Source organism: Myxine glutinosa, chromosome 3 (assembly GCF_964187855.1).
Source record: "Myxine glutinosa chromosome 3, kmMyxGlut1.1, whole genome shotgun sequence".
NCBI lineage: Eukaryota > Metazoa > Chordata > Myxini > Myxiniformes > Myxinidae > Myxine > Myxine glutinosa.
Window position 1 is genome coordinate 1,714,955 of NC_136263.1, and position 21,783 is coordinate 1,736,737.

A 21,783-nucleotide genomic window follows, 5' to 3' on the forward strand; every position below is an offset into this window, starting at 1 on the left:
ACAAATTGACGAATGAATCAAAGAAACCATTGTGTTTGTGGATGCGGGCTTATCTGTCTGGATGTCAGGAATCGTTCGTCAAGGATGGTCAGGCTCTGAGCTGGCACGAACTGCTCGGTCGTTGGCGCGAACACCGGCCTCGATGCACAGTCCGTCCCACGTCACACAGCACAGCACTCGCACGCAGGCACCAGGAGAGGATGATCGTCGGTGCCCCACTGTTTTTCCGACGTCCACCAAGCAAAAGTCCAAACGGAAATGAAAAGGCAAGAAGGGAAGAGGTCCAAACGGGAGAGAAGGGGAGAGAGGTCCGGGCAGGATGAATCCAAGAACGAGAAGCTTGCAAAATGCCGGCGAGCGAGTTGTTTTATCGCTCGGCGTCTGACGTCAGGTCTCTCCCTCTGCCAATTAGTGTGTCGCTTCTTTGTGGCCTTTCAGGCCTTCCTCACGTCCTGGTGCTTCTGCTCCAATGAGCGCGTCACTTGTTGGTAGTGTTTCGTGCCCTCCGCATTGATTGGCCGAGCGTCTCGCGTCTTTGGTGTTACGTCATCGCGTGGCACATCATTGTGGCACGTCCCTCATCTTCCCTACTCTCCAATCAGCGACCTGCTTCCAACTCACCCCTTCCCCCTGTCAATCACGAGTTCTTCTGGGCGTGGCTATTGCCTGCCTGGTCCATGTGTGTTTGCCATGGTGCCGTAGTGCGTGGTTGCTTCCTGTTGGTTCTTCCGGTCAGTCATTGTGAGAGGGGAGTATTTATTTAATGTGGTGCTAATGGGGCTAACTAATGTATGTGATGTATTGCCATAAGGGACACCGGAATGATCACAGAGGGGACGACACACCGGGAAATTAGCATAAACCGGAGAACTACTTAACATGCCCCATTCCTCGTAATGGGGATGAAGATACACCTTAATCCGAAAAACCGGGCTAGACAGGTCCCTGAATTACGTACATCGAGATGATTCTTCTTCTTCGCGACATCGGAGCACCCACCTATGCAGATCTAACTAAATCTATATATCCTCCGACCCCACCGACATAGCAATATATTGTTGCGGTTTTAGAACCCACACATGTATATAAACTCTTGTAAATATCTCATCATTAAAAGGTTAAAGGTGGTACCCCTAGTTAGTCCACAAGCAACACGTAGGCCACCATAGGACTTCAATTATTTCATTAACATGTGTTTTAGATAAGGTCGTGTTTCCAATAGTTGAATCTGCGTTGCGTCAATCAAATAATAAGTAGGCCCATTTCATTTCGTCCATTTTGCGACCTCCCTCTCCAAGCGACGCCATTACGCGCCTCTGCCAGCAGCGTTCGCTGCCTTAGCGTTCGCTCAAGCGCCACCATAAGCCATGGGGTAAGGCCCGAGAAAGGGGGCGGAACGGCAAGCAGAAGGTGTGGCCACGTCATCCAGTCATCAAAGGCATGGTCGGTAAGCCTGCACCAGCCAACCAGGGCTGAGGGAACATCGCTGGCAGGCGTGGCTTTGTGGAGCGCGGAGTAATCGCGTGGTGCGTTATATAAGCGCGAACGCAAAGCCCTTTGATGGACTTTTTGTCGGGAGAGCGCGCTGATTGCATTGTAAAAGGACTGATATGGAGCGCACCTTTGTGAAAGGACTTGGATGGGAGACAGCGCATTTTCAAAGAACTTGGAGGACTTGTCGGAGGCGCGCTTGTTGGAGAGATATGACAGCGCTAGTTAAGGACTCACTCGCTGGTGCTGATTAAGAGGACTTTGGGGAGGGGGCATGTAGCACGAATATGCAAATATTACGTACGAAGGACACCAGCTTCCCCCGTTGTATAAACTGTCCGCTCGCGTCCAACTACGCGCGGAGCTGCCTGCCGGGTTTCGACGCTGGACCGGAGCCTGGACTGGACTGGAGCCTGTACCCTCTATCTGACCATCCACCAGCTACAAACCCTGTGTGAGTGTGTATGTTTGTCTGGGGTATTAGAGTAAGACTGTTATAAGACTGCCCTGTGTGCTGCTTCCTCCTCTTCCTTTCCTGTACATTCTTTCGTTTCCTCTTCTTTCTGTATATTTGTAATAAACCCATCTTTGTTCTTCCTACCTTCTGGTTTCCTCTCCATCCGATCGCATCCGTCCTTTCTCTCATTGGGTAAACGTGGCGCGATTAGGAACCGCTAGAATCGGGTCTAGTCACTTTGTTAATAGCTCGGATCCCCGATTGCTATCCGCTCGGCATTTTCCAACATATCCGTGGTTCGAGCGGGAGTTATTCCCTCGTTTCCGGCCGGCGTTGGTACTTAGGTAGTATGAACCCCTAGGCCTAACAAACCCTATCTAACGCCGCGCCGGGAAGGACGTTATAACCCCCAGGACTCGGGTCGGCCAGATAAGAAGACAAGGGGATTAACCCCCCCCCCCTTGATAAGGGGAGCGCTGACGTCCGAGATCCATAACAATTGGTGCCAGGAGTGGGATTTGGACCCAAACCAAAATTTTTTATCATCTGAAAATTTTTGGTCAAAATTACGAGCGGCCCAAATTTTATATACCATCTAAATTAAATTGTGCCATGGATAACCAAGGCGATCGGATGCCGGTGGGGGGAAATGAGGAGATAGAAGAAGAGTTATAGGCAACCCAGGACCCCAGGGAAGAACAATTGGGAGAGAGGGAGGAGGAAAGGAATGAGGGTGCGGTAGTGGGGGTTGCAGGCGCACAAAATGGCGGCACCTCGCACGTGGCAGCGAGAGCCGAGCCCGCAGCACCAGTGAATATGGACCTTTTTATGGCGCAAATGATGGGGTATATGGAAAAGATGGCTGACAAATCCAGCAGGGAAATGAATAAATGGGGAAACCAAATTGAGGGAATGAGAAGTGAATTGGGAAACCAAATTGGCGGATTGAGAAATGATATGGGAAGCCAAATTGGGGGATTAGAGCACAAATTAGGGGGTCAATTGGAGGACATGGGTGGCCAAGCCCGAGAAATTAACGAGGTGTTGGCGAGGGAGCAAGCCAGGTATAAAATAAAAGCATTGGAGAGGGAAAGAGACTGTGAGTTGCGCGGGAAGGGCACATGGGTACGCAACGAGGTAGCGCGGCTTGAGGAGCGTGGGTTGAGCGAAGTGGAGCAAGGCACAGCTGGGTGGACCGGGATAGAAATCGCGACCCGGGGTATAGAAAAGCCGATGACCACGGAATTGGAAAATTTGATGTTATGTGCGCCAGCGGTCGTCGAGCTTAAGGAGGATATCAAAGAAATAGTGGAAATTGGGAGTCAGAAGACGGCAGAGGTAGTACAGGAATTGAAGGAAGAAATGGAAATTGTACAAAGTCTGTATTCGCATCCTGATGCCATACTTGCTAATCCTTATAAAGATTTGCAGGTGCGTGTGGAGAAGAGGATCCTGAAGGTAAGACGGGCTGTATATGGTGCGAAAAGATTTGGCGCGAGAGGATTTTTCACGCGCTTGGGATCCCGGCGTAACCCGGGCGCTTGTGGAAGGTCCGTGGTGCGCTGTATGAAAGGAAATGGCGCGTGTGTGAGGAAAAGGTGTGCACCGATGAGTGAGTGTGGAACAGAGGGTGATAGTGAGAGCGAGAGCGATACAGGGTGTGAGATGGATATGGATGGAGGGAGTGTGTGGGGATGCACACCAGAGCGTGTGATTGGGTGTGCGACAGGGGATTGCACACCCATGGGCAGGTGTGCGCTGAGTGGGTGGATGCAAGAGTGCACACCCAGGGTAGTTACAGAGGATGTAACAGAGTGTGTGAATGGTAAGAGTGCGCAAGAATGTGCGCGAGAGGAATGCATGGAATGCATGGAGTGTATGGAGACGCCTGGATGTGCGAATGAGAAAAGGAACGCGTGGTGTGAGCATGCGAGTCGAGCATCGACGCTGACCGGGGCAGCGGTTAGGCTGACGTATAGCCGACGCGAGCTCTCCGGGCGTGGTGCGCTTTGTGTGCTGTGGGGGCCGGCGGGGATCGTTGCCGCGGCGCTTCTACAGGGAGCGCCATGCACAATCCGGGCCGGGCCCCGCCCTGCACGGTCGGTGCCGCACTTTGCCAGGCAAAAGGCGACCGACCCGGTTCGAGGGGAGGTAGGAGGGTTCGGAGCGGCGCCCCCTTGCGGTGGCGGCGCTCCGGTCAGGGAAGGCTGGGCCATCACGCTTGGGAGCGCAAAGCGTTGCGCCGAGATGGTGCCTGGAGCCTTGGCCTGACAAAACCTCCTCCCCTGAATCCGAATGCTAGACAGACCCAACCTACAGGAGACAGACCACCGTATGCATTGCTCGGCTTTTTGAAGCCGAGCTGTGATGAAAATGTATTCGCACTGAGAGGCTCAGAGAATAGTGGACGATTAATGATAGCAGTAGTGATGGATGGTAGTTTTACCATTCACATTACCGTTTGGGCACATGAGCTATAGTTTTATGGGGGTGGCAGTACAAACTAGGCCGGGAGGGTTAGGATAAATGTATAGGGACGTAGAGATGACCATAGGTGACCAAGATTTAAGTAGTGACATTGTACAGGTAGTGGGGACGTAGAGTAGAGTAGTTGGTTGATAATGACGGGGGATGTGCATAGTATAAGGGATGACAGGGAGAGCACTAATATTAGGGGAGATAGACAGCCAGATGATTCTGTGTGCATGAGAATCTTTGTGGTGAGGGTGATGAAATGAGGCATTGCGAATGTAAGTTCTAGGTAGTGCTGGTGAAATGAGGCAATGCTCGGGAAGGATGTGTGTGTGTGTTGAGTGATTGACCTGCATGACGTGCAAGTGAAGTACAGGTGTGTGGAATGAATGGTGTGGAGTGAGTAGTGTGGAATACGTAGAGTGGAGTGTATGGTGCGAAGGAGTGGATGGGGGAAGGATGGACCCCTTCACGAATACCCGGGGAGGGTAGGTTAAAAGTAGGTAAATTTGGTTGGATATTGACATCTGTGGTGCAGAAAGTAGCAAGGTATTGCTTGGTTTGGTGCATGAGTAAAGTGAAATGGCTGGGCATGTGGCCTGTTAGTGAGAATGGTTAAATGGGCACTCCGCCACTTAGTAGGGTCATTTGCTTGGAATCCGTGACCATTTTGTTCCTACCTTTTTCTCTCGATGGATTTGACAACCTGAACCATTTTAAAGGAAAATTAGCTCCTATGCCCCTCTGAAAAATGACGGCTAACTCTGCTGGAGCCCAATATTCAAAATGGCCACCAACGCCATCTTGAAAAACATGAAATGTAATATCTCTGGCATCAGATGAGCTACAAGGACGAATGAGGTGTCCTTTTTCACTAATTCTGGCATTACAAATCCACCGGAATGGTTATTGTAGAGTTTAGGGATCATTCTGACCTCTAAATCCAAGATGGCCGCCAACGCCATCTTGAAAAACATGAAATGTAATATTGTAGCGACCCATGGGTCCCCCAAGCGAGACCAGCAGCAGAATCTCCTTGCTCCAGCCGGTGACGTCACCGGTGGGGAACTGCGGCGCCGGGGTGGCTGGTCACGTGACCACCAAAGCGTGCTGCGCATGCGGTTATAATCCTTTGCACCTGTCGGTCACGTGACCACCGAAGCACGCCTCGCCTGAGAGGCGTGGCTTTCGGTTTCGGTTATGTTTTTTGTTTGTGATATATATGCAGCCCGATAAACGGGCTTTTTAGAGTTCCCGAGTTGGTTTTTACAATAAATATCTTCTCGGACGAGTTTGTGTCTTGCCCGTCATTTTGTCCGTCTCATGCTGGAGCACGGGCTCCTTCAATATCTCTGGCACAAGATAAGCTAGATGGGCATGTGAGTTGTTTTCCACTAATTTTAGCATATCTAATATTACTTTTTATATTATTTCAGATGCATCGCATGCCCACGATACGGCGAAGTGGGGAAAAAATCTAGTGTATATCTAATATTACTTTTGTACTGTTTCAGATGCATCGCATGCCCATCTGATGAAAATCGCAGACTTGTGAAGTGACCGAAATAATGGATAATAGAAGAGAGAGTGAAGAGTTACCAGACAAGACATTAAATGAATACGAGTGCATTTTACTCTGTGGTAAGCCATGTACTGCAGATGATCGTTTGGAAAACATTACACCTGAGAAGTGGGCATCCATCCGGGAAAAGTCTTTACAATGGAAAGAACTTGATAAGTTTCAACATATGCATGAAAATGTGGATTGGGAGAAGGGACCAAAGGGTCACCACATGCATAGCACTTGTTATGCATCATTATCCAGCAAGCGCAAGCTCTCTCAAGCCGAAAAACGCAAACACAAATCCGAGGAACGTCTTGAAAGAGATGAAGCATCAGATCAACAAGACCCTTCCCCAGAGGCCAGTGCACCTAAAAGGCTCCGCTCCAGTATGGGTGTCCTCACGATAAGACTCTATGTGTGTGGTGCATGAAAGGGGCATACAAGAGTAGTGATCGTGACAAGCATATTTTACTCCTATCAACAGTAGATGCCTGGACTAAATTCAAGTTACATACTGTCCGTCTGGAAGATGAGGTCATGAGATTGAGACTTGACACTCTGATTGCATCCATCCCAGATAGTCAAACAGCATTTGGGTTGGAAATCCGCTACCGTCGTGCGTGCTGGCGCAAATATCTAAGCGACCACAAGCCCCTTTCAGATGAAAGCACTCAACATCTGCAGCGTGTAAACCTCCGAGAGGCCCAAGCTCTCTTCTTTCATCATATTCGTCAAGTCATCTTCAAAGACCATGAAATTTGCACACTGCAAGGCCTGCTGCAGGACTATAAGCGCATTATCTCAAATCACGGACATAACTCAGTAGTAAAATCCAGCTACTTAAAGGAAATTCTCGTCAATGAATTTGGGGAAGACATCGGATTTCATGAACGCATTCAAAAGAATGTGAGTGAACTGGTATATGATACAACAGCAGCAGGTACATACATCGAGGCGGCAATATCTTCATTGGGTGTCAGCAATGATCAGTTGGTGATGAATGTTGCGGCACGACTCAAAGAGCAAGTCATCAGGACAAATACTATTCCCTGGCTCCCATATATACACGAGTTGGAGAGAGAAGAAGACCTCAGTGAGCTCCTGCTGAAGCTGCTCACATGGCTGAAACACCCAAATAAGTCCGCAATTGATGACAGTCCATCCGTCCGATCGATTGCATCTATCCTCACAAGCTACATCACTGGAAAACGCACTGCATTTGAGATAAATATCTCTGTCTTGCTACATGGACTGACCAAGAGTAGGGAGATAGTCGACATAATGCACAAAGATGGACTGGGCATCAGTTACAATGATGTACTTATGCTGCGAGATTTTTGGGTGGTCAATGACCTCAAGTGCTCATCTGATTGCCCCTTCGAACTAGCTGAGGGTAAGCCTGCTATCGCTATAGTCGACAACGATGACTTCAAGAGCGACACACTGACCGGTGCTGGCCAGTCACACCACACTAATGTCATGTTTGTGCAGCCAGAATCATTTGATACAGAACTTCCTTCCGAGAATCACGAGGATAGACCAGTTCCCGGTGCCAACTTTGCATCAAACCTCTCGACAATTCTCAAAGAGCTCGGAAGTGAAATGCAAAAAGTCAACCCATACAAGACAGCGAAGCGTGGGGAACCACCTCTCAGGAAGCCACCAGCTGATCAAAGTACTCCTCCTCCTGACACATCGGTGCAAAGAATTCGTGGTGTGATCCATGCATTGGCCAGGGCGCAAGATGACCGAACGAGACCTAAGCCAGAAGAACAGACTGTGCCTGGGTTTTCAGGGTTTCACGTCAGCATGTCAAATGCAGATGAGAAGAGTCGAGCAATACACCATATGACCTATCCCAACCCACCCAGTAAGACAATTCTCAATGATGTGATGTGTAAGCTTGCAAAATCAATCGAAGAAAAAAAGATGCCTTTTGCAATAATTGTTGGTGATCATCCTGTCTACGTGCTCATGCTAGAGTTGAAAAGTGAGAATGCTGAGCTGTTCAGCAAAATATTACCATTCATGGCACCCTTCCACATCCAAATGTCGTTCATTTACACTATATACAAGAGGTTTAAGGGATCTGGCATCTCAGATGTGTTGGTGGCAGCTGGTGTTATAGCAGACGGGTCTGTTGATCAGGCCCTTCGTGGAAAACATGTTAAGCGTGGGGTTCGCTGCTTGCGACTATTCTACGAGACTCTGGTCCACCATGTCATAGACAAACTTTTGGAAGATTCCCCTCTATCTGAAGAAGTAAAGGCATCCCTTGCCAAGCTTCGACATCCGATTGATGCACAGGAACTTGCAGATGAACATGCAGAGCTGGAGAGAAATGCTGAGCTGAAGGACCTCGTTGATGCTCTCTTCAAGGACTTTGAGGGTGCCCCACAAGTAGAACACTGGATGTCATTCATGGAAATGGTTGAGGTTCTAACTCAAAATATCCATGCAATCAGAACAAGCAACTGGACTGAGTTCAAGTCCTCACTCAAGCTCATGCTTCCTTTGATGCAAATCTATGATAATAACAACTATGGTCGGCATCTCCCCGATTTCACCGCAGTGCTTGATACCCTTCCTGTCGATCAGGCTGCATTCATGGAGAGTGGTATGTTTGCACAGTCAATGACAGGAAAACCATATTCGTGTGTCGCCCTCGACATATGGATAGAGTCAACAATGAATAAGGGCTCTAAGCTGAAGTCTGGTTGGTTGGCCATTCTGAACAATGAAAAGCAGCTCCTTTCAAACACTCGGAATGTGAATAACATCAATCGGGTGAGAACAAAGGTCCATCGACATGCTAATCGCAAGAAACAAGGAAAAGGGAAGCATGCTGATTGCTCGTCGAGTAAAATGAAGAAGGATGAACAAGCTGTACAGGATATAAGCGCATGTCTCACTGAATTCAAGTGTGATCCATTTGACCATACAAACAAGACACTTCGATCCCTACAGTCAGGAATCCCAGCCTCAGACGCTCTCGCTGCCGACTTGAAATCGGCAAAGGAGGATGGCACAAGCAAACTGAAGCAGTTCTTGAATGAGAGAGTGTATTCCAAGACCAAGTCTCTCAACGACAGAGTTCCCCGTAGCAAGCGTTTGAACTTTTCAACTCAGGAATTGAAGAAAGCAGATGGTGAGAACCTGAAGGGAAAGACTGAGGAAATGGAGCGTAATGCCTTGGCCTCTGTTCTCGGACTGGTTGAAACGAGTGGTGCCCTCAAACTTCAAGAAGTCCTGCAACATCGTGTTACAGCCGAGTGCCTTTCCATCTTCAACGTCAATGGAACCATCCGTAAGGCACAGAAAAGCAAGCTTCAACAAAAACTAACTATGACTGTCATTCCAGAGCCTGATGTATACACGTCTATTATTGATATGGGCCTCATCTGGCGCCTAACAACTCCTATCATAGAAGACAGAGAGAAGGGAGACGGTACCAAGTATACCTGGGGAGATTATGCAGAGAAGTTGGTGCACTTCATTCTAACGAGACACAAGCATGCTGAGCGCATCATTTGCGTCAATGATTCATATGATCAGAATTACACGATCAAGGACAATGAGAGAATACTGCGCCAAAAAAACCTGCCAATCAGCAATGTCTTCATGAAGACAGAAGATACATTTCCTTCTAGTAAAGTTTTCCATGCTCTCCTGGGTAAACCTGAGAACAAAATCCGCCTTCAGGCATTTCTTCAAACGGAATTCCAGAGAACAGCAGCTACAACTAGCACCGAGATCATCTGCTGTGTAGTTGGCAGCACTGCAAAGAATCTCACCACAGGCAAGCTTGTGCCAGAGCTCACATGCTCCCATGCAGAGGCAGATACGGCAATGCTCACCATATATAGTGTGCTCCGGTCAGACAGCTACACAGCAGCTGCCGTTCTTGACACAGAGGACACAGACAACTACGTGCAAGCGGCATATATTGCTCAGAAGACAACAGGAATCCTGTGTGTGAAACGCAAACGTCAGCTTATCGATGCCCGATGTTTGTGCAGTGAGGCAATGGCTGCATCCATCATACAACTTCATGTCCTCACTGGGTGTGACCACAACTCTGGCTTCTATGGAGCAAGCAAGAAGCTCATCGCAGATCGTCTGGAGAAGTCTAAAGAGGCACACGACCTGCTAGCAGCATGTGGTACACAGCTCCCAGTCACAGAACAGGTCATCAGTGATTTGGAGCGGTTTGTCATTCGATATGTCTATGGTGATACCAAAAGCAAGACCCTGGGAGATGCGAGGGCAGCGAAGTGGAGAGCTCAGAAGAAAAAAAGCACTATCCGACTTGTGCCTGACTTGGACAGTCTCCATCCACACTTGGAGCGTGCAAACTATCTTGCATATTTGCAAAAGCATTACCAGCTCCAAAGTCACCCCTCACCGATCGGCCATAGATGGCATCTTGTAAATGGCCTATGTCTGCCTGTGCGTTCAACCCAGCCCCCACTTCCCCCATCCATACCACTACCTACAAATCCGCAGGCAGAGAACAACAGTGATGATAGCAGTGAAAGTGAGGACAGTGATTCTGATAGTGGCTCATACAGTGAATCATGTAGTGACAGTGAAGTGGCAGATTAGTATGTACAATTAGTATGTAGTTTAGAATGAGTAAGTGTCATGCAAACATTAGTGGAAAAAAAAACCTCATTCTTACTTCTAGTGCATCTCATTCATGTTTTTCAAGATGGCGTTGGTGGCCATTTTGAATATTGGGCTCTAGCAGAGTTAGCCGTCATTTTTCAGAGGGGCATAGGAGCTAATTTTCCTTTAAAATGGTTCAGGTTGTCAAATCCATCGAGAGAAAAAGGTAGGAACAAAATGGTCACGGATTCCAAGCAAATGACCCTACTAACTGGTAGTCTGTCAGCCAGGTGAGGCCGCAGGTAGGCTCTGGTAGCCAGGTAGTAGAGTTCAGTGGGGCTCGTGGATCCCGAGAGAGGACCCGGGTAGCCCGATGCCAAAGGGGGAATTAGTGGGGTAACGGAGCCAGAGGGCCTTCCCCAGGTTAGGGTGAGGAGCTAGGTAAGCTCGGGTGGCAACTACAGTGGCGGGGGTGTGCAGGTGAGCGGACCTGCTGGTGAGCCACACGCCCCAGCCCCGAAATTGTGCGAGGGCACAGGGAGAAAAACCGGGGGAGTGAGACCCCAAATTGGGAGTGCGCCACAGTATGGTCAATGGGAATTGGTTTTTAGAACCACATAGTTTAATGATGGCCAATGGATTGGCAGGGCAAGACCGCGGGTAGTGTAAACAGTGTTAATGTCATTTAGAAGATAATTAGGAGGAAAGTCTCTTCGTGCCATCTGCATCAGCTCACCTAGGTAACAGGACTCCACACCAGTTTTTGCAAGCATTTGGAATGTAAGACGCATCAGGACGTGGGGGAGACATTGTGTTGATTCCATCCCTTCCTTCTTGGGAGGGATTGGGGACGAATTTGGTTTAGGGGAGACATGGGGGACAAGACGGTAGTGACGGAATTGGTAAAGTTGTAAAAAGTGTAAATACTGGGTAGGGGCAAGGGTAGAGTAGGTGACATGGGGGGGGGGGGGGGGACGTACGCTAGGGACGAGCTTTCTCGGCTCGCTCTCCTGCGCCCCTCACCTTGCATTACCTTGCATTGATGTGTACCCATGCGCCCTTGCCCCCGCTAACTCTGTTTGTCTTCTTTCCCCACGCATGGACCATGTTCTTTTGTGCCTGAGGGGAGTGTGCAGGTGTCCGCAGTTGTGCGCCCGCACCCTTGCTGCCTCCTGCCTGCACTGATGCACCATATGGACCACACGTTCTGTGGCCTGGCACCACTTATGGACCACACGTTCTGTGGCCTGGCACCTCTGCTGGGACCGACCATTGTTGCCAGCGGTATCTGGCTTGTGGACCACTGTTCAAGTGGCATCGATGCCATGCAGGTGGACCACCTGAGTTTGGCCCTGCTGGCCATACAAATAATAAAAAGCGGATGCGGTGTGTGCCCTTTTAATTAAAACAACATCAAGCAAGAAGATCCATCAATCAAGCCAAGGTGCATCGGCCCAGCAGAGAAGAAGAAGACACCATTTATTATTTTAAAGTGTTTTTGTGCCTTTTCATTTTTGGTGCTTTTCGTGCATTTTCATTGTGGTGCATTTCTTTATTATGGTGCTTTATGGTGCATTTTATGGGTACATATGGTATGGTGTATCGGTGCAGTGCACGGCAATGGCATTTTCCCCTTTTCAAACCATCTTCTCTTTTCCCACAAAAGACAGGTCCTGGGTTGCAGTTTGTAAATAATTAGTGTCTTGTAAATAATGCTCTCCACCGGCTAAATGTTTAGTATGAGAATAATTCCGTAATTCGGTTAATTGTGGGCGTGAGTCAGTTAGGTAGGATGCAACGCAGCAGGTGGGACATATCTATTGTTAAAACCTCTCGCTCTCAGGGTGAGGTTAAAAGTAGAAGGTAACCACACCTAAGTGTCACATTAATTTAAAAGATAGTCCCTTTTGTTTCGGCTCGGTAAAGCCTGGAAAAAAAGGGGGGGGGGGGGAGTGCAGTGTTGCGGTTTTAGAACCCACACTTGTATATAAACTCTTGTAAATATCTCATCATTAAAAGGTTAAAGGTAGCACCCCTAGTTAGTCCACAAGCAACACGGAGGCCACCACAGGACTTCAGCTATTTCATTAATATGTGTTTTAGATAAGGCCGTGTTTCCAATAGTTGAATCTGCGTTGCGTCAATCAAATAAGAAGTAGGCCCATTTCATTTCGTCCATTTTGCGACCTCCCTCTCCAAGCGACGCCATTACGCGCCTCTGCCAGCAGCGTTCGCTGCCTTAGCGTTCGCTCAAGCGCCGCCATAAGCCATGCGGTAAGGCCCGAGAAAGGGGGCGGAACGGCAAGAAGAAGGTGTGGCCACGTCATACAGTCATCAAAGGCGTGGCCGGTAAGCCTGCACCAGCCAACCAGGGCTGTGGGAACATCGCTGGCAGGCATGGCTTTGAGGAGCACGGAGTAATCGCGTGGCGCGTTATATAAGCGCAAACGCAAAGCCCTTTGACGGACTTTTTGTCGGGAGAGCGCGCTGATTGCATTGTAAAAGGACTGATATGGAGCGCACCTTTGTGAAAGGACTCGGATGGGAGAGAGCGCATTTTCAAAGAACTTGGAGGACTTGTCGGAGGCCCGCTTGTTGGAGAGATACGGCAGCGTTTGTTAAGGACTCACTCGCTGGCGCTGATTAAGAGGACTTTGGGGAGGGGGCGTGTAGCACGAACGTGCAAATATTACGTATGAAGGACACCAGCTTCCCCCGTTATATAAACTGTCCGCTCGCATCCAACTATGCGCGGAGCTGCCTACCGGGTTTCACCGCTGGACCGGAGCCTGGACTGGAGTCGACTGGAGCCTGAACCCTCTACCTGACCATCCACCAGCTACAAACCCCGTGTGAGTGTGCATGTTTGTCTGGGGTATTAGAGTAAGACTGTTATAAGACTGCCCTGTGTGCTGCTTCTTCCTCTTCCTTTCCTGTACATTCTTTCGTTTCCTCTTCTTTCTGTATATTTGTAATAAACCCATCTTTGTTCTTCCTACCTTCTGGTTTCCTCTCCATCCGATCGCATCCGTCCTTTCTCTCATTTGGGTAAACGTGGCACGATTAGGAACCGCTAGAATTGGGTCTAGTCACTTTGTTAATAGCTCGGATCGCGGATTGCTATCCGCTCGGCATTTTCCAACATATCCGTGGTTCGAGCGGGAGTTATTCCCAAGTTTCTGGCCGGCGTTGGTACTTAGGTAGTAGTGAACCCCTCGGTCTAACAAACCCTATCTAACGCCGCGCCGGGAAGGACGTTATAACCCCCAGGACTCGGGTCGGCCAGATAAGAAGACAAGGGGATTAACCCCCCCCCCCCCTTGATAAGGGGAGCGCCGACGTCCGAGATCCGTAACAATATATATATATATATATATATATATATATATATATATATATATATATATATAAAATAAAAGATGTATATATGATCCACCACGTGGTAACCCGGGTTGCCCCGTGATTTTTAATCATTTTACATAATTAATTAATCTATTTTAGGGGGAGTGTAATCCGGATTCGCGTGATAGGAAAATCCTTTGTGTCAGATCCTTTGTCTCACTCGTCAGCTTTGTGTCAAGCAAGCTTTGTGTCATTTTTTGAAATGAGCAGCTTTACAAGCACGTTTCTTTAATTGTAATGGCTGATTATGTAACGGGAACTTCACTTCAATCACCTGGTTGATCAACAATGGCATGCTTGAGTCGTTCTGTTTCGGGATCTTTCCCTTTAAATAATGACCCTCATAATGAAATCCTTCAGTTCTCGTGGTTGGACATTCATGTACTGCTGTCTATAGTCACTCTAGAGGACTCTGACAGGGAATACAACAAGAAAATTCAGATGCCACGCCTGACATCTGAACAACGTTTAAGGACAATTTGGATGTTTGAGGCTGGTGGAAGCCAGCGAATAATTGCCCAACGTCTTGGTTGCTCACAGCCTGCAATTTCCAACCTGGCCAATCGTTATGGTGAAACTGGAACTGTGAATGATGGTCCACGAAGAGGAAGACCACGGGTAACCACCCCAAACCAAGACCGCTGGATTGTGCTGCAGCATCTTCGTGTTCGTTTCTGCCCTGCGACGCAAACAGCTGAAGTGACAAAAGGTCGCCACAACAATCGCATCAGTGTCGCTACTGATGCTGCCCTACATTACCGGCACTGCCCTCTCTTGGATTAAATCATACCTCTCTGACAGACGCCAGTTCATCTCCATCAATAACTGCAAATCCCCCACTGCTCCCCTCCCCCAAGGTGTCCCCCAAGGTTCAGTTCTTGGCCCCCTCCTCGTCATTCTTTACCTGTCCCCCCTCAGTCACTTAATCCACCGTCATGGTCTCCAATTCCACTGCTTCGCCGATGACATCCAGCTTTTCATCTCCACCAAGTCCATCTCCACCGCCACCCACTCTATCCTGACAAACTGCATCACTGAAATAAAATCCTGGCTTCAAATCAACTTCCTCAAACTTAACTATGATAAATCTGAAATAATCATCATTGGCCCAAAAACGCTCATAAAATCCACCCATAACTTTGCCCTCAACATCGACGGTATCCCAGTATCCACCTCCCCTCACATCCGGAATCTTGGCATCATCTTTGACCAAACCCTCTCCTTCGACAAATACACTAAACAGATCACAAAGACAGCCTTCTTTCACCTGAAAAACATCGCCCGTCTCCGTCCATCCCTCTCCTCCGTGGCTGCAGAAACCCTCATCCACGCCTTCATCACTTCCCGTCTGGACTACTGCAATAGCCTCCTTTATGGTTCACCCTCAACAATCACCAATAAACTCCAATACATTCAGAACTCCGCTGCCCGTCTACTCACCCATTCCCGGACCCGTGACCACATCACCCCCGTCCTTTACAAGCTTCACTGGCTCCCCATCTCCCAGAGAATCCAGTACAAAATCCTCCTCTTGACCTACAAAGCCCTCCATAACCTGGCCCCATCCTACCTGGCTGACCTCCTCTCCAGACACACTCGCACCCGCAACCTCCGCTCTGCTGGTACCAACCTCCTGACCCCCCCCCCCATCCGGACCAAATTCAGATCCTGGGGGGGACATGGCCTTCTCCATCGCTGCACCCACCCTCTGGAACTCACTACCTCACACCATCAGAGACTCCTCCTCACTCACCACATTCAAAACATCACTCAAGACCCACCTGTTCAACACTGCATTCAACATTTAACCCACAGCATCTAACCCCTGACTATCTCCTCTCCTTCTCCCTCCTTTGTGCTTTGAATATTTCCCTATTGATTCTTCTTTTTTGCAATTGTTTTTATGTTTTGCTATGCATTATGTTTTGCACTCTGTCAAAGCGTCTTTGGGCTTCCTGAAAAGCGCTATATAAAATAAATGCATTATTATTATTATTATTATTACTGTGCGGAGGCACTTGAGAAGTCGGGCCTGGTGGCAAGACGTCCTTGCAGAGGTCCAGTGTTGAACGCAGTGCATGGGCGGAACAGACTAAGATGGTGTCTGCAGCATCGCCGCTGGACACAGCAGCAGTGGAGTGCAGCCTTGTTCAGCGATGAGTCCAGATTTTGCTTCCATGCTGCTGATGGGCGTCAACAGGTATGGCGCAGAGGTGAGGAAAGGTATGCATCATGCTGTATTCGCCAGATCAATCGTTGGGGAGGACCCAGTGTGATGGTATGGGCCGGCATTTCCACCCATTTCAGGACACCTCTGGTCGTCATTGAAGGCAATCTCACTCGTCAGCGTTATGTCAATGAAGTTTTGAGACCTCATCTGCTGCCATTTCTCCAGGCTCATCGTGACATCGTAGTTTTTCAGCAGGACAACGCTCGACCCCATGCTGCTCGCCTGACCACCAACTTCCTCCAGGAACAGGGTGTTGAAGTGATGCCTTGGATGCCTTATTCCCCTGACCTCCATCCCATTTGAGCATTTATGGGATGAGCTTGGTCGACGTCTTGCATTGAGGAGATCATCGGCTGTCAATCGGCAAATGCTCTTTCAAGGCTTGCAGGAGGAGTGGGACAGACTTCCCCAGGACCGCATCAGACGCCTGGTACAGAGCATGCATCGGAGGTGTACAACCTGCATCACAGCTCAGGGAGGGCACACACGATATTGAGGACTGCTGTCATTCTGTCCTTGACTGTTAGGAGTGTTGTGTCCATTCCTGTGTCATTTTGTTACCCTCGTCAGAGGAGAGGGTATTGCATTTGAGTCCGTTTGTTTGTTCGATTTTGCAAGTATATTGGTCGGTTGTGTTTGTGGGTCTGTCTGTCTGTCTGTCTGTCTGTCTGTTTGTTTGTCTGTTTGCTTGTCTGTTTGTCACCGGCCTACAGGTCACAATTCTAAACCGATCGTCACAAAACTTCACCAAGTTGTATAAGTCGTCCCAATTGAGAAGCCTACTGTTTTTGGGGTCAAAAGGTCAAAAGGTCAACATAGGCGAAAGGTCACCAACTTTGCCAAATTTCAAAAATCATCAATTTTCATCCGATTGACTTGAAATTTGAAGAGGACTTGCAGATCTGGTCACTGAATTCAACCACCAAGTATTTTTGAGGTCAACATAGGCCAAAAGGTCAACATAGGCCACATTTCTAAAATCCTCAATTTTCATCCAATTGACTTGAAATTTGAAGAGGACTTGCACATCTGGTCACTGAATTCAACCACCAAGTGTATTTGAGGTCAAAATAGGACAAAAGGTCAACATAGGCCGAATTTCTAAAATCACCAATTTTCATTTGATTGACTTTAAATTTTAAGAGGATTTACATATATGGTCACTGAATTCAACCACCAACTATTTTTGAGGTCAACGTAGGCCAAAAGGTCAACATAGGCCAAGTTTTTAAAATCCTCAATTTTCATCTGATTGACTTGAAAATTTAACAGCATTTGCACATTGAGTCACTAAATAGGGAAACTAACTACTTTTGAGGTCAAAAGGTCAAAGGTCAACTCAAGGTCAACCTTCCAAAATCATCATTCTTCATCTGAAAAATCGTCACTTTTCTTCCTCTTGACCCGAGGTCAAGATTGTCAATTTGTCAATTTTATCAAGATTGTCAATTTTAATCTTGATGAAATGGACAATTTGCTGTATCAATGGAATTTTTTTTCTTGGGGTGGGAGGCGGATTTTGCAAGTATCGTGCTATGCATGACGTCTTCTTGTTTGTCTGTTTGTCTGTCTGTTTGTTTGTCCGCACAGAATAAATATGATTTTCTCTGCAACCGTTGGTCCGATTGACAGGAAACTTTCACCATAGGTGCAACTCCACCTGTATAATTTTTTTAATGATAATTATGACGTTACAGGTCACGTGGTTCTGGCGCCATCTTGGAAAAACCGAAAAAATTTGCACCTCCATACCTCCGAAAGTGCTGAATAGAAAAAATTGAGACATGGCTCATTGTAAAGAACTCTCCATGGGGAATAAAATATGTTACTGATGATGTCATGGGTGCCTCCATTATGACGTCATAATTCGACAAGTACCAAACTTCATCCAATCGAGATGAAATTTCTTGAGCGTAACGTCGGCATAAACTGGTGGAGAAAAATTAATTGATGACGTCATCGGTCACGTGGTTCGGCCGCCATCTTGGAAAAACCGAAAAAATTGCACCTCCATATCTCTGAAAGCACTGAATAGAAAAAGTTGAGACATGGCTCATTGTAAAGAACTCTCCATGGGGAATAAAATATGTTAATGATGATGGCATAGGTGCCTCCATTATGACGTCATAATTCGACTAGTACAAAACTTCATCCGATCAAGATGAAATTTCTTGAGCATAATCTAGGAATAAATTGGTAAAAAAAAAAAAAATGATGATGACGTCATCGGTCACGTGGTTCGGCCGCCATATTTGTTTTAACACAAAAGCCTTTAAAACCACTGAAAATACATCCTGGTGAGGGTTTGCAATCTCTGATTGCTCTTTTTCTTGTTTTGACTGTATTCAGGTGCGTGCCTTTGTGTTGCAGTGCTGTGAATTTTGTTGCACCACCCCTTGTGATGTTCATGCTTTTTTATTTTTTTGTGATTGAGGCAACCTCTTGTTTATTGATATGTGTTTAGTAAAGATAGCTGAACTTTACCTCTGTGTTCAAATATTTTTCATTTTTGCGTGGAGGATTTCAATGCGTGTCTTTCTAAAGATTTGATAAGTTTATTTTGATGTTGAGTTTATATATATATATGTATATATATATATATATATATATATATATATATATATATATATATATCTATGTAAATGAATAAACAAAGCACTGCCTTACTTATTCGTTGGTGCATGGCAGAAAGGGCCACCTCCACCACCTATGTGTGCCCAAGAGCCTCCACCATGATAAATCCGGCGCTTGACTCAAGCACAAGAACCATTTCTCCGACGCATCCTCCTTGCTTCCCATAATACCCTCCCTGCTTCCCATCATACCCTCCCTGCTTCCCATCATGCCCTCCCTGCTTCCGTCATACCCTCCCTGCTACCCATCACACCCTCCCTGCTTCCCATCATACCTTCCCTGCTTCCCATCATACCTTCACTGCTTCCCATTATACCCTCCCTGCTTCCCATCATACCTTCCCTGCTTCCCATCATACCCTCCCTGTTTCCCATCATACCCTCCCTTCTTCCCATCATATCCTCCCTGTTTCCCATCATACCCTCCCTGCTTCCCATCATACCCTCCCTGCTTCCCATCATACCCTCCCTGCTTCCCATCATAACCTCCCTTCTTCCCATCATACCCTCCCTTCTTCCCATCATACCCTCCCTGCCTCCCATCATACCCTCCCTGCTTCCCATCATACCCTCCCTTCTTCCCATCATACCCTCCCTTCTTCCCATCATATCCTCCCTGCTTCCCATCATACCCTCCCTGCCTCCCATCATACCCTCCCTGCTTCCCATCATACCCTCCCTGCTTTCCCACTCCATCTCATAAAACCCTTGTCCCATGGTACCTCCGCCTCTTTCATTCCAAACTCGCGTCTCGGTGAGACGGGTGAACTATCCTCCTAGAAAGACCCAAAGTTCCCTTTGTGGGATCGGTGTCCACTTTGCGGAGCCTCCGCTGGTTGTTCTTCTCCTCCAGCAGTTCCACCATGGACGTGGTGTCTCAGTTGGTGCTGCGTCCGCTCCGTGCCGTTCAAGACGGTCGTGGCTCTCGGAAACTCATCCTGCTCATCGTGTTCATTGCTCTGTTGTTGGACAACATGCTTCTCACGGTCGTGGGTAAGTGAGCAAGCACAGACCGGAATCGTCCCGGGAAACACACAACCCACATGTACATAGGACCGTCTCACCACCATGTCTGGACAAACGACATATAAAACTAGGATCTTGAGTTTTAAATCGTTCATGACTTATTGCTGTTAATGTTATTATAAGCTTTATTTTACACCGTCTGAGCGTCAGTGTTTTTACAAACACGTCAGTGTTTGTGTGTGTTTATGTTTGCTTGTTTGTGTTTGTGTTTGTGTGTTTGTATGTGTGTTTGTGTGTTTGGGTGTGTGTGTGTGTGTGTGTGTGTGTATTTGTGTGTGTTTATGTATATTTGGGTGTATTTGTGTGTGTTTGTGTGTGTTTGTGTATTTTTGCGTATTTGTGTGTATTTGTGTATATGTGTGTATTTGTGTGTGTTTGTGTATTTGTGTGTATTTGTGTGTGTTTGTGTATTTTTGTGTATTTGTGTGTGTTTGTGTGTTTATGTGTATTTGTGTGTATTCGTGTGTGTTTGTGTGTGTTTGTGTGTATTTGTGTGTATTTGTATGTGTTTGTGTGTGTTTGTGTGTTCATGTGTATTTGTGTGTGTTTGTGTGTATTTGTGTGTGTTTGTGTATTTGTGTGTATTTGTGTGTTTGTGTGTATTTGTGTGTGTTTGTGTGTATTTGTGTGTGTTTGTGTGTGTTTATGTGTATTTGTGTGTTTGTGTGTGTTTGTGTGTGTTTATGTGCGTTTGTGTGTATTTGTGTGTTTATGTGTGTATTTGTGTGTGTTTGTGTGTTTATGTGTGTTTGTGTATTTGTGTGTGTTTGTGTATTTGTGTGTGTTTGTGTTTGTGTGTGTTTGTTTGTTTGGTTTGGAGGACAGAGCGAGCTAAGGATGTCCATAGAGTGAATGATTGAATCGATACGTGGGACAAAACAGGACTGGTTTGGTGGACAGAGCGAGCTGAGGATGTCCATAGATTGAATGATTGAATCAATGCGTGGGACAAAGCAGGACTCGCTTGATGGACAGAGCGAGCTAAGTTGTATGTTCTGTGCATGGGGACTCACCTACTCTATTTGGTATGTTCAGCAGTACAGAATACGGGTCCGTGGATATTTATAGGTATCTACCCTGATATTGATCGGTATCTGCCCTGATATTGATAGGTGTCTGGTCTGATATTGATTGGTATCTGCCCTGATATTGATAGGTGTCTGCTCTGATATTGATCGGTATCTGCACTGATATTGATCGGTATCTGCACTGATATTGATAGGTATCTGCCCTGGTATTGATAGGTATCTGCCCTGATATTGATAGGCATCTGCCCTGATTTTGATAGGTATCTGCCCTGATATTGATAGGTATCTGCCCTGATATTGATAGGTATCTGCCCTGATATTGATAGGTGTCTGCCCTGATATTGATAGGTATCTGCCCTGATATTGATAGGCATCTGCCCTGATATTGATAGGTATCTGCCCTGATATTGATAGGTATCTGCCCTGATATTGATAGGTGTCTGCCCTGATATTGATAGGTATCTGCCCTGATATTGATAGGTATCTGCCCTGATATTGATAGACATCTGCCCTGATATTGATAGGCATCTGCCCTGATATTGATAGGCATCTGCCCTGATATTGATAGGTGTCTGGTCTGATATTGATCGGTATCTGCCCTGATATTGATAGGTGTCTGCTCTGATATTGATCGGTATCTGCCCTGATATTGATAGGTATCTGCCCTGATATTGATAGGTATCTGCCCTGATATTGATAGGTATCTGCCCTGATATTGATAGGTATCTGCCCTGATATTGATAGGTGTCTGCCCTGATATTGATAGGCATCTGCCCTGATATTGATAGGCATCTGCCCTGATATTGATCGGCATCTGCCCCGATATTGATCGGTATCTGCCCTGATATTGATCGGCATCTGCCCTGATATTG

At 47.2% G+C, this 21,783-nt stretch overlaps 2 protein-coding genes across 2 annotated transcripts in view; one reads left to right on the top strand and one right to left on the bottom strand.

Moving 5' to 3' along the window:
- Positions 1-21,783, bottom strand: part of PDCD11 (programmed cell death 11) — a 698,902-nt gene that overhangs the window by 393,665 nt on the left and 283,454 nt on the right. The gene's annotated exons all lie outside the window — the stretch shown is intronic.
- SLC18A2 (solute carrier family 18 member A2) overlaps positions 19,721-21,783 on the top strand; it is a 190,788-nt gene continuing 188,725 nt past the window's right edge. The window contains exon 1 of the mRNA XM_068111736.2: positions 19,721-19,850. Coding sequence (XP_067967837.2) covers positions 19,721-19,850 — 130 coding nt within the window. The remainder of the gene's footprint in view (positions 19,851-21,783) is intronic.